Genomic DNA, 13,835 nt, shown 5'->3' with positions numbered 1-13,835 from the left:
TGATCCCATAGTACAGTATCAAACCACCATTAAGATGTCAGAATTTTTCTGAAAATATGAAAATTACTTGGAAAAGGCCATTATCTAGTCATTTTCAAAGGCATTTTATACACACACACATTTATTCAAATGCAATGAATAAAATTATATTTTATATACTTTTTGTAATTGCTTTTTTTGTCATCACATGCATTGTTTGACATCCGTTTTTTTTTAGTATAAAAATACTGTTTTTCATTATTCTTTATTTAAAATATAAATTAAAGGCAGCACAACAAATACTACCATGACATATATCACTGTATTTATATTACTGTTTGTGTCCAATACTACAATAAGGAGAATTTGGTGGTTTAAATGTTTAATTGTCATTAAAATGAACAATTTCTTATTTTCTTATTTTCATTTTAGAGTGAAATGTGACCCAGAGCTTCCCTCAAATATGTGATATCACCACTGAACCATGAATCATCATGAGCCTATTTTGATGCCCCGTAGCTTCATACTGAACCCTTGAACTTCACAATGAACACAATAACAGCTTTTATTAATCTTTTTGTGTTGAAAAGTGCCCAAGGACCTTATTGTTTAGAAAGCACAGCCATTCTCTCACAGGAAACTCAATGGAGGAAGACGGTCTAAATCTCGCACCGGTCAAACCCTAAATAAACGTTTCTCTTTGTCAGACATTTCCAAATGTCAGGAGAGCGTCGCCTCGACAGAAGCACTGGCTTCTGAGCTGCTGTCTTTGTTTTGCAATGATGGAAACATGTGAGCTGTTCTGTTCCTCACGCACAAATACACACACCGCCGTCTGGGTCAACTCAATGAGGCCTTTGTGTCGTGAGCGTGTGTGAATCGCTCCAAGACTTGTGTGTGTAAGCATCTGTGCACATAAGCAAAATGTGTGGCTTTGTAAGCGCTTCCTAACAAATAAAACACTTAAATGCAAAAAGACAATTTTTATTGCTCATATTTAGTGTAAGTGCATCAAACCTCTAACGATAAGCATTAAAGTTCAGCGTGTGTGTCGCTCTGCAGTGTTTGTGCTTCTACTTTACTAACTGATCAGATGCTGGACCAAAGAACAGGTGGAAAAATCCCACAGACGCATACTGAAAAACACCTAGGCCCACATAGCAACACCTAGCTTTATTATGGTATTAAGTTTTGCACATAAGCATAAGATCCCATCCCCCCTTCAGAGCGTCTCCAAAGCCACGCCTCCTCCGAAATATCATACTCTCTTGAGTAGATACTTATTTTGAGTAATTACTTCACGACCGCTAAAAAAGTATGTTCCATATAGTATGAGTGTGTGTAGTATGAGTGTAATCTGGACGTACTACATTCGCCATGTTGTCATTATCATGTGACCTACCAGTGTCAGTTACGTCGCTTCATTGCAATTCACAAATCCTCTCCCGTGGCTTCATGGGATCCTAAAGTGTCCATCGGCGCACTTCAGAATCTCGCCGGAAGTAGTAGGTCATCCTGGTACTTTTTGCCTAAACACTTTTATGAGTACTGTGAAGTCGGACATAGGCCACATACTGTTTTTCACCTACTAGATAGTGGGAAGTATGCGATTTAGGATGGAGCCATGAATGCAAAGCATACAGCAGCGTCTGCAAAGCGGTACGAGACGAGATACGGTGTTGAATTACCTCAAAGCACACAACATTACAATAATAATGAACGTAAAAAACGTACAGAGCCCTTGTACCACCTGACTGCTGCAGTTTCATTTCGGCGTTGATAGTGTTGACATAGAAATCCGAGTATGAGGACGTGAACCGCTCCGGGTAGAACGTCACAGGTTGTTTTGGTTCAGGAGGAACTGGCGGCTTCTGTTTGTTTGTGGTGCTCTGTGACTGACATCTGTCTACAACTCTGGATAGCCTTACAGAACGCGCTGATGACGTGTGATGTCTGCGCGAGCAGGTGCGCGGTGTTGACAGGCAGGCAGGACAGCGTATCATTGCATTCGGACCGAATGTAATGATTGGACGAATATTTTTGTGGTCCTGTGACTTCCACAGAAGATATATGTACATGTTTTAATATTTAGACGACTTCTATGATCGATTGCTATCAGGATGTGAAGAGAGTTTCAACCAGTATAACAGAAAGTTTTTATAAAACCCTGTCTTTAATGTCTTAATGGACGGAGTCAAGCATTACAGGCAGAGGGACACTTTCATCAACTTTTATCTCAGACTCTGTGGTTTGTAATGACCATGACCTACATGCCTGGCAATGTGCAACAAACTAATAAAACCTCTGATTAAAAGCATTCTGACCCCTTCACACGGTTATTTTTACCTCCTCTCTGTCGATATCAGGTAAATGCTACAAAAATGTGTTGTGCAGATGATGTTCAAACTCAAATACTGCTCATCTTTCCTCACGCACTGTCCATTAAAGACTTGCTAAAGATCCTCCTGCTCTGCTGTCCATTAACAATTTAGAGCAAACGGCAATATGATATGTCAGAGTCAAACATGCTGCATGTGAACGGTTACAAAAAGAGCAGTATGGGCTAATATACAAATTCAACACATTTGTCCTGTATTAACTAACACTCTGGTTGAAATATATCAGAGAATAAAATGAGGCTAAATTATTAAACTGACTGCACAACAGAACCAAACTTCTATCATTATGCAAGTGAAATATGATCTATAATGTCTAAGAGATGTTACTCCGGATAAGTCAAAGAGCTGAAACAGGGATAAGTGCATGAATCAGAAGAACTGTGTCTGAAAATAATATGGTAAAACAATGCTATCATGTCCACAAATCTATGATACTTCACAGTTCACTTCCAGATTTAATATTTAATAATGCACAGCAGTATACGGTATATAATAATATACAATATATAAATAGTATTGCATATCAACATGTATGTATTTAACATTTTACAAAAGCATGAGGCAGCAATATAATTAGGCCGTTCTCGTTGTGTTTGACCAGATCATCTGGTTACTGTAATCTGGTTAACCGTGTGCTGAGCTCATGTGTTCTGGGTGTGGACCACACCAGTATTAAATATGGAAACAGAAACTGTTGCTTTGGAACTACTACTATTATTTAACTACCATTTATGAATACGATAATCATATTATAATATAATTTACATTACATTAGGCTACTGTACTGCAAATGTTTACAAAAGGTTCTTTTTTCTCACAGTGATGCCATAGAGGAACCATTTTTGGTTCCACAAATAACCTTTCAGTGAACAGTTCTAAAAATAAAAATGTTTTCTTAGTGTAAAGAACATTTGCATAATCTAAAGAACCTTGTTCCACTATCAAGAACCTTTTGTGGAACGTAAGGTTCTTTATGGAATCATCAAGAACCTCTATTTTTAAGAGTGTAGTTATTTTATGTTTGTATTGGAATAAAAGAAAAGTAATAGTTCATCTTTTGAGCATATAGAAGTAAGTCCTTATGAAAGCATCTCCTACCTTTATTCCCTGCTGTTGAGTGGTTAAAATCAGCTTGGACTCATCCAGCAGCAGAACCTCACAGTAAAACTCCTCTTGGACTGAACAGAAACAACTCATCTTGAAGTAGACAGGAGATCCCAGCCGAACAGCCTACAGAAAGCTCTCTTCTGTCGGAATGTTACAATCCATCAGGAGGAGATGTCAGCTCGTGTCCTCCTTTGTTACATCTTATCCTCTTCATTCTTCAGGAGTGCACCATCCAAATGTCCCATCTGAACTCATATGATGAATAAACTGTTATGTGTAAAGGCTCATCGCGGTCCTGAAAGTGAATCCCGAAGCTTTCGGCAGGTCTCGGGCCTGTAGAAGACTTTAGCTGGAGCTGTCGGGCTGGATTGATCAAAGTGTCCCATCAAAATCTCCTGATTCACCGAACTCGTTTCACTGGGATTCATGCTGTGTGTTGCCAAGCAGCCCGAGCGGCTGTTCATGTGTGTGACTCCTCCCACACACACACACACACACACACACTGTGTGAGCAAGACCTGTCCTGCCACCTGTTGGAAACTCAGCGCATCCTCTCATCTCGTTATGCGGTTAGTGACTTGTGATTGTAATTAAGAATTATTATATTATAATCAAATACTTTAATAGTTAAATAATGTTACATATTAAGTAATGTAAAAATATTTTATATCATATTTAAAATATATGTAATAACATTGTTTGATTTAAAACATTTTAAATATAATATAAAACAATTTTATATTATTTAATATGTAACATTATTTCATTTACAGTTCCTCAAATAATGTTGTAATTAATAAGTACAATGCAAATAAAATAGAATATTGTTTATTATAATTAATAATTCAATTATAAGAAGTAATAATATAATAATTAAATAGATTTAAATTTTAGATTTATTAATTTAGAATAAAAATATTCCATTGCATTTCCACGAAAATATCAAATTAACTGCAATTATTTCGACTGTTGTAACGAATCAAGCTCTTTCAGGCAGTGCAAGATTTCGAAAATTTGTCTGTATTTTTGTTACATATCTTTTGCATTATCTTTTAGGACAATAATTTACTACAATGATTAAATTATTATTAATTATTCAATATTATTAAATTATAATATAATATAATATATTACAATGATTCAATTATTATTAATTATTCAATATTATTATAATATAATATAATATAATATAATATTATTATTATCATCTACATGTCTACAAATCATTGAAGAGATTAAAGCAATTCTTTAACCTGCCGCATGGTGTCGTTGTGAGCACACAGCTCACTGCGCATGCTCAAAGTCTGACTCCACTAACAATATGGCGAAGCGTCGCGGGGACTGGAGCTGCTGAGCAGAAAATCACTCACACAAAAGAAGAAAAAGTTTCAAACAAACAAATGATATAATCAGCGAACAGAGAAATATCCGTTTACAGGGCTCCAACAATATGAATTCACGGGATCTATTCCGACCTGGACGGTAAACTCGAGTTATTTACTGGAAGAGGCGAATGTTTGTGCAGGTAAGACTTGAACTGGGTTCAGTAATATTTATATATAAAGACAATAAGCTCTGATACACAATAATGTACAGAAATATATGTTAATAAGGCGTTGGTCAAGTTTATAAAATCATAAAAGTGTGCTGTTAAAACTAGTAACGTCAGTGCTTTATAAAACTGAGCCTGAAGAAGAAGTGTGTATTTATAAGTAATTATGTGTGAAGAGTTTGCAGTGATGTGAACACTCGTTTACATTGATATGTTTTTATTCATAATATCTATATATTGTGTATGTTACTGCTCTACAATGTTTAACAACTTGTCTTTGAAATATACATAAAGTTGACTCTATACTTTACCAATGTTATTTCTTGTATTTCCTCTAATAAACTCTACAATGGTATTGTACTCTAATATTATGCTACATACTTCATATTATTTTATATAAATTGTTAAATTATACAAAAAAAAATGTTTCTCAACATAAATGTATGTACCATTCTCTACAAAAAAATCTATATTCCTCCTCTAATTTGCATACAAATCTTTTCCATTTCATTATCAGGAATATACCATATTAACTATTAGTACCGCAATAAACTCCACACTGGTATTGTACTAATAATCTGCTACACTTCACAGACTTTTATTTTGCTCTATAAATTCTGCTCTAGTAATCTGCTTTAACAAAGTCTATTGTTCCTCTAATTCTACTCGTTTAATCCAAATTGCACTATAATAAACTACTCAAACTCTAATAAACTACTGTGAACTCTCTGATGAACTCTATTCTTCTGTGCAGGAGTCCAGCAGTGGATCTGTGCTGCAACCTTGGCAAGACGGTGAGGAAAACTTCTTTTTCTTTTTGTTTTAAATCACTGTGCTTTGACGGTCTTTGAGTGACACCAAAGAGTTGAGCTGAAGAAAAGTGTTGTTATTTTTACCACTCCCCTGCTGAAGCGTAATCCGTGTTGTTTGGCTTTGACGGAGCCTTTGAATGTGGTTTGACATTGTTTCAGCTGTTGTTGTCATATCTTGATGCAGCTTTCTGGAGCGGTTAAGATCTATCATGGGAAATCTAGCAGTGACATTGTGCCTAATCAGTTCACAAGCTATCCAGGCAGTTTTAACATTTCTCTTTTATGTTAGTGTGTTGTTTAGTAATTGTATTGGATGCTTGGGTGGTTTATAAATGGCCATGTGTGTTTTTTTGTGGCTGCAGTAAATGACTTCATTGTACAGCTTTGGATTCTGTTGCTTGTTTTTTTATTATTATTATTGAAAGCTTAAATCCTCATTTATTGTATTTTGCATGGAAAAGAGTGACCAGAATGGTATCCAAATTGTATTCCATGGGTAAAAAAGTATAAGTGGTGCTGTCAATCGATAATAAAAAATAATAATTAAAATAATAGCACATTTTTTGTAATTAATCACGATGAATCGCACCCAACATTCAAGTTTTTATTATATTTTTATGTTGTATTATGCATTTATGCACATTGAATAATGTAGAAACAACATAAAAACAGTGTACTTTAAATATTTGTTTAATGGCATCTTTTTACTAAGCGCTACGAATGAAGGCCAGTGTCACTGAGACCAGAACTAATACTGATGTCATGTTTTTCACATGATTACTAGGGGGGTAACGATACCCTCATGTCCCGATTCGATACATATCACGATACTGAACACACGATATTATATTATTGCGATCCTCCATGTGATAAAAGGTTAACAAAAAATGTACTGTAGATTAAAATCATCAATTTGGAGTGACATTGGGTGTGTAAATGAATAGGCTTGGACTTGTGCTTGATAACCCAAAGCACAGGACAATAGAGACACCAGAATAAAAAACGTTCATGATTCTGAATCATGAATATTACAGAATTATTTTAGACTAATATGCTGCACTCACTGTAACTGACTATATATTTAAAATAATGTAGGCCACTTTTTACTGGGAACGTAAGATATTTGGTATTATCAGGACGCACAAATATTCCCCCATTGCATTTGTATACATTATATTCAATATTATATAGCAGGTTAATGTAGTACTGACACTAAAACTCTGTAAACTTGATTTTTTTTCACACACTAATTTTCATTTTGGGTGAAGTACACACTCTAAAAAATGCTGGGTTGTTTTAACACAATGTTGGGTCAAATATGGACTAACCCAACGTTGGGTTAAAAATGCAATTTAAAAATGGACAAACCCAGCCGTTGGGTTACATTTTTAATGTAACCAATGCAATTTGTCCATTTTTTTTATTGCATTTTTGCCCATTTTTGATTTTTGTCAAATGCAATTTGTCCATTTTTAAACTGCATTTTTTAACCCAACGTTGGGTTAGTCCATATTTGACCCAACATTGGGTTAAAACAACCCAGCATTTTTTAGAGTGCACAATACATAGGTACTTTATTTTAAGGTGTCATTGTTACAGTGTAATTATGAGTAATAATAATTAACTACATGCACTTACTAGGGTTAGGATTAGGATGAGGGTTTGGTTTAGGGTTAATTGCATGTAATTATGCATATTGTCACTATCCACGGTACGTTGTTGCACTTTTGTATTGCGATATATTGTGACATGCAATATATTGTTACACCACTAGAATTTTAGCTATTAATTATTATAGCCATTCAGCATTACAGAATAATTGAAAGCTATCATTTTTAACATTTTTAATCTAAGTGAACAGCTTCACTTAAACCCATTGTAATTAATGTCACATTTAGCTGTGCCTTTCTTTAATATATCATTGCTCAACACTTTCCCACTCGTCCAGTCAGACCGGTTCTGATTTTGACCTGCCCTGCATGAATAATAATTGAATGAGTAAATATTTGCAGCTAAATAATGAATTTTGTGGAACTATTCCTTTAAGTTTGCGTTAGTATTCCTTCTGCAGGCCTAATTTTTATCCGCAAAAACTCAACTGGAGTCGTGCAAAATGTTTTACGTTTTATTGACTACCTTGTGAATTCTTGTTGAGTGTTAAATGGACAGAGTAAGTTAGCTGAATCTTTACTTTCATTTGCACAGGTTGTTTTGAAGACCTTATTAATATTTAATCTAGTTTTGAAGTGAGTAAACACGAAGTGAGTCACAGATTTGGCCTGTTTTGGTGTAAAGTTGCATTCAAATTACTTTTAGTGAGTGTCACTTAGAGCTTAACATGTTATTTTTTCCAGAAAAGTGGTGGATTTTGGATGAACACCTCTCAAATTGAGAAAAAAAAAGTATGTAGTGACATATTTGTGTAGTGTAGCTGAATTTATATCCTATATAGTGAATATTTGAGGCATTAAATGAAGTTGTTGTTTTTTTTTTAACGGCACAAAACATTAGCCTTTCCCCTTCTGTTTGAAATGTTTTCCCACACCAGGAAGAAAAAGTGTGGACAGTTTCCCATTAAATCGCACCACAAGAGAGGGCTGACCAACAAGAGTCTCTGCCAACGTCCATTTTTCAGCTCTCAAAGACCGAAAGCTCATTTACATGAAAAAAACCCCACTTCCAGCGTGTATAGAGAGAGCCATGGAAGTGTCCGTGTTATCTATTCACCGCCTCAGTTTGAGAAAGCAAATCACAGCCATTTATAGAGCATGATTTATTATTCACAAAGGCTTATTCAGGAACTCCTGAGACTGTAATTGCAATGATAAAGTTGTACAGTAGCAGCAAACACACAATGATGGACATTAACACCGGTGTAACGAAATAGTACGGCAAGTTAATGTGTCGTTTAAGACCGAGATTGATGCATTTGAACTTGATGTATGTGGCTAGTTTAGTTTGAGTATAGTTGGGTTTGTACACTGTTTTCTGGCCATTATCCATTTTATTCCCTTCACATTTTGGAGCAAATGTTATGTATACATTGTGTTTTTGGCTTCAAAATGTCTGTGAAAGGAAAAATCGTGTCCATGGCCCTTTTTTTTCATGAAACATGAGCAGAACGAATTACTGTATAAATCATACGTAAAACCATTTGTACGCCATTTGTGCCAACTGGATTGATGAGCAGTTTACACAGATTCGTTCTGCTCGTGTTGCATGAATAAGGCCCATTATTGTGCAAGCAACTGGTCGTTGTGTGTATTTTTGTGATGGAAATATTGCATACTTCTGCATGCTGCATGGAAAACGTTGGAAGTATTTGAATCACTTGTGTAGTAATTGAACGTTGGTTTTGGATAAAAGCATCTGTTGTGAGTAAATGATAGATATTATGTCTGTGCAGTGTCAGAAAGAGTCTTACATTAGATTATATTTGTGTAGAGACTGTTTAGTTCTGCATCTTGCATGGAAAATGTAATTGGAAGAAGTGCTTATATTGTTCAGCTGGAAGTCGGTTTGGATAGAAGTACCAACTAAATGAATTGTATTGATTCAGTTATTAAATGTAATATTTAGGCTATAAAATTAAATGTGTAACTAACTTATTAAACTAATTATTCAATGCATATATAATAAAATGCATAATTACATTTCATACTATAATGGCTAAAGTATGTAATGGCAATTAAATCAGGCTCTTTTTTTTTTTTTTTTTTGCGCTTTTTTTTAGACGCAGTTAGCATTGATTTCGAATGTCGGTATAGATTTCAATTGCATCTCTCAGTGTGTTGTCTTTAATGCATTGAACATGCATCTTCTAGGGCTGTCACTTTACGTCCGAAAATCGATTGCACAATCGATCGGACCAACCAACACAAGTTTCGAAAAGTTTCGATTTTAACGGCCTTCTCGGAGCCACAGCTCACGCGCGTCACACGGCAACTGCAGGCTCTGACAAACACGCATAACAGCAAAGTATACTTCTGCATAATGTGGCTCTTTTTACTACAAAACTGTGAATTCTGCCGGTATTCAGACTATTCAGACGGTATTCAAATTTGTTTGACATTTCTAATCGTAAACTCAGCCATGTTGAAGACTGCTGAAATGTTTTTCAGTGATGTTATGGCAGTCCACTCTGCTTATTGTTTTTCGAGAATGTTGCACGCCTGTTTATCATTGTGCACGAAACTTCACGCCAATAAATATTACAGACTTGTGCGCGTCTCAAGCGCCCTCTTTACGTTCGTCCTAATGCCTGTTAGTTGTTCGTGGATTTGCCTATATTTGGCGTTTAAAAATGGAAACGTCTTTAGACGTGGAAAATCGTAGGGCTGTAATCTCCCAGTCGATTAGTCGATTATTTGGTCGATACGTTCTGACTCGACCAAAATTCTGATTGGTCGATTTTTTGCCGCGTTCATTTCATCAGTTTTGCCGCGTTCATTTCATCAGGTGGAAAGCACTAATTGCTAATGGGGGTGTTTTCAGAGCACCCCTGGTACTCACAGGTAACAGTCTGTCTTCAGAACACCCCCCTTGTTTTCACTTCTTTTGGATTAGCCCAACCCACTGGAGAAGAGAGACAGATTGAAGAAAGTAGGCTACTAGAAGGTTTGCTGAATATTATTTATTTAATTGTGAGAGCGTTTAATTCATAGTCAGTCAGTCCTCTTCTACCATGTCAACAAAGACATCGGCAGTGTGGCAGCGGCTGAAATGATAGTGTCTGTCAGTTATTATAATACATATGACAAAAACAATCGTCTAAATTATGTTGCATATTCCTCAAAAGTTCTTGTGATGATATCACTAGTTGACAACATAGTACTATTTTCGGAAATCATAGGCTATGATATTGCGCAGGTGCACGTGATGCAACGCTGTCAGAGTCGTGTGTCAGACTCATTTCAGTGCAAAATAATAAGGTCAAAAACGATTTAATATACTGCAAATAGCCTATTAGTTTTTTATGTTTATTTATAATTCATTTAGGCGGACAACAAGGCTACCAAGTAATTAATTAATTAATTTAACGTTTTTTTTCCCCGACATTTTTAGTTGAAAATTTCAGGACTTCAGTCGACCAAGATTTTCTTTGGTTGATTACAGCCCTAGAAAATCGATTCAATGAACACTTATGTCTCAAAAATCGAACAGGATTTTTTCACAAAAGTGACAGCCCCAGCATCTTCTATATGGTCCGGTTTAGGCTGCCATATTGATCCGTTTATTACAAATCAGGTCATGTGACCTTCAGACGTTATGACCCATCTCTGCATCTCCAGTATGCATGCCTGGGGCTTCACCGCTTCCCCACACGAGAGCTTTTAAACCCAGTCAAGGGAAGCAGCTGTACACTGGGGCAGAAATCTGGCCAGCCACCATCAGCCACTGCACCAACACCGGCCTGGGCTGGCCGCCTTCTGATTGGCCGAGCCCTCGCCCATGTGACTCGCTGCTGGCTGGATGCTCTCCGGCAACTGACATAGTTGATGGGTTGCTGGGATGGAGGCTGTCACTGGTGCAGAATGGGGTAAGTCTCCGTTTAACGCCCTGATCTCTCGATGCGACCGCACAGATGTGTGGTCTTGTATTCCAGCTATTCAGTGTGGAGGAAATAATAGCGCGTTTGTGCGGTGTAGCAAGGCGGTGCCGATAAACCCTTTTGTCTTGATGGCTGGTTATTGAGAGGGTGTGGGGGGATGTGCAGAGATTGGGATTCTGGCTTTATCATCCGGACGCTGTAAAAGCCTCTTTTGTGCTGTGCAGGGACAGATGCGCTAGCAGGCTGATTATTTCTAGCGATCTCGGCCGTGGACACGGATTCCACAGTGAACGTAAGCGATAATTGCCCCTGTCAAGATGGAGGGGCTGTTGCGAGAGAGGGTTTTTCTGATTTAGCTGGCGATGCCTGAACAAAGCAGACGTTTAATGGTGGATTTGTTGCCAGCTTTTCAGGACGAAACACGGGTCGGTTTGGCAGGTTAGATGACGGTGCGTGAGAGACCGTGATGTGAGATGATGATCACTGTGTCTTTGTGCGTGGAGGGAAGGGCATCTCTTGCAGTCGTCTGCAGGGAATTTTGTATCTTGCATTGCTGGCGAAGAGGTGACTGCTTTAATGCATCATAAGCGTCGCATGCACAACTGCACCCCTGGTGAATAAATGCAGAAAAATGCACACAGTGAAATAATGCGCTTTATTTATGGTATTAAAGACGTGTGAAAGGTGCAAACAAATTCAGATGCGTTGTGGTACAGATTTGAGGAAAGTGCTGAAATATTAATGAGTCTTTCTTCTTTCCACTCCTCCCTGTTTCCTTTTGATTCTGTCTCGATACCTCAAGCCTTTTTGCTGAATAGATGTCGACCATTTTGCTGTGTCTACATGCCAAGAGAGCTTTGCTTCAGGTTTTTATTAAATCATTTATAAATGTATTAAAAAAACTTGGCATTTTCATGATTCTCCTATAAATAATAGAAGCTACACTTCTGTTCAGCAAGCATAAAATGTATTATAATATACATTTGTTTACCTTTAATGGCCTTTTATTATGCATTTTAAAAGTGCAAGTGTTTGTTTTTTCACTAAATGTGTGTCATCAGATGTGTGTCAGCAGATTTCTGTGGCAATCGGACTCATTCTGCCCTCATAACAGCTCAAAGCGTGTGTGACGCGCGGTTGGCATTAAATCATACGCATCCACGCCGGTTTATTATTCATGTTGTTTTATAATAGCAAGATCTTGATGTCATTATTTGGATTATGCAGACCAAAGATGATATGCTTTAGAATGATTCACACATGCAACTTCTATATTTTTGTCTGCATTTAATGACCTTCACATCAGAAATCTGCCAAATAGGGGTATCTTCCCTTTATTGATGTATTCTGCTTCATATTGGCCGTGGATGCCCTGGAAACAGTGGCAGAATCCGTAGCACAGTCACATTGATTGGACACAGCTGCAAATGATCCCTGACACATTGTCTGGCTGTTGTAATGTAGGCTGTTGGTGTTGGTTAATGTAAAACCAGGGCAAAGTATAATATGGTGAAAGTGGAATGGAAGGAATTCAGTTTATTGTGCATTGTGAAATTGTCATGATACCAGTTTGAGATGTATTCCTGTAAGGCAAGTCACTTTTTTTTTTTTTTTTTCACTGGGAAATTGGGTATTTTGGCAGAAACGTAGTTGCATTGCTTACAAGTTAGTGATTTGAAGTATTACAGGTCATCATGTGTGCATCATCCTGCAGCATTTCAATAATTTGATGGGCCTCCCCCCCCCCCCCCCCCCTTCATAACATGTTTTATTTTGCATGCAATATGATCTCTTTTTTTGTCCTTTTCCCTCTTTCTGCATTTTGAAAATGTTGTTTACCTCACAAGCCATCAATATTCCTAATGCTGAGAATATAATTTGGTATTTTGAAGACAATGCACAAAGCCGTACTGCTCATATGAAGTTACTAGTGATTTGATGCTGAGTATTAAAGTTCAATGTGTGTATCATCCTGCAGTGTTGCGTGATTCCTCAAATCATGTGTGTTGGTGAGGAGAGGTGAGCAATATTTACCATAAAACGGGTTCTTCATTAAGTTATTTGGTAAGATAGCACACATTAGTATGTTTTATCAGAGAGCAAGCTGAACAGGGTTTCGCCGCTGTTCTTTAGCATGTCAGTGGTAATTTAGTGGCGATGTGGTGATAGATTTTTCCACATGGTTGATCAGGCCTTCACTTCAGGACGGAGATAAAAATAGAAACTTTCGCTTTGTCTTTCAGAACTGTTTGCTTGACCGGGCTCACTGCAAGGGTAAAAAATGGCCCAGAGGCATCGGCTCTGCCATCCACATACACACGTGAGGCACGTGTGTTATAGTTCTTTATGAGTGTCATGACATGGTCAATGACTACATGGCAAACATCAGAGTTCAGATGCTCACTCATGATTGACACATGACACTGATGGTCTTT

At 37.1% G+C, this 13,835-nt stretch overlaps 2 protein-coding genes across 5 annotated transcripts in view; one reads left to right on the top strand and one right to left on the bottom strand.

Moving 5' to 3' along the window:
- The window catches only part of epb41l4a (erythrocyte membrane protein band 4.1 like 4A), a 54,533-nt gene extending 50,544 nt beyond the window's left edge, over positions 1-3,989 (bottom strand). The window contains exon 1 of the mRNA XM_084400123.1: positions 3,477-3,989. Within this exon, the coding sequence (XP_084256249.1) occupies positions 3,477-3,575 (99 nt within the window). The 5' untranslated portion in view covers positions 3,576-3,989. The remainder of the gene's footprint in view (positions 1-3,476) is intronic.
- Positions 3,990-4,750: 761 nt separating this feature from the next.
- apc (APC regulator of WNT signaling pathway) overlaps positions 4,751-13,835 on the top strand; it is a 38,922-nt gene continuing 29,837 nt past the window's right edge. The window contains exons 1-3 of one of the 4 annotated variants that reach the window (XM_084400119.1): positions 4,792-5,010; positions 5,792-5,831; positions 13,644-13,725. The gene's annotated coding sequence lies outside the window, so the exon portion shown is untranslated. Of the gene's footprint in view, positions 5,011-5,791; positions 5,832-11,311; positions 11,389-13,643; positions 13,726-13,835 lie in introns of those variants that run through there. The other 3 variants (XM_084400117.1, XM_084400120.1, XM_084400118.1) reach the window with 3 other exon arrangements.

This window comes from Rutilus rutilus, assembly GCF_951802725.1.
Source record: "Rutilus rutilus genome assembly, chromosome: 25".
Lineage (NCBI taxonomy): Eukaryota > Metazoa > Chordata > Actinopteri > Cypriniformes > Leuciscidae > Rutilus > Rutilus rutilus.
This window is presented reverse-complemented; position numbering and strand designations above follow the sequence as displayed.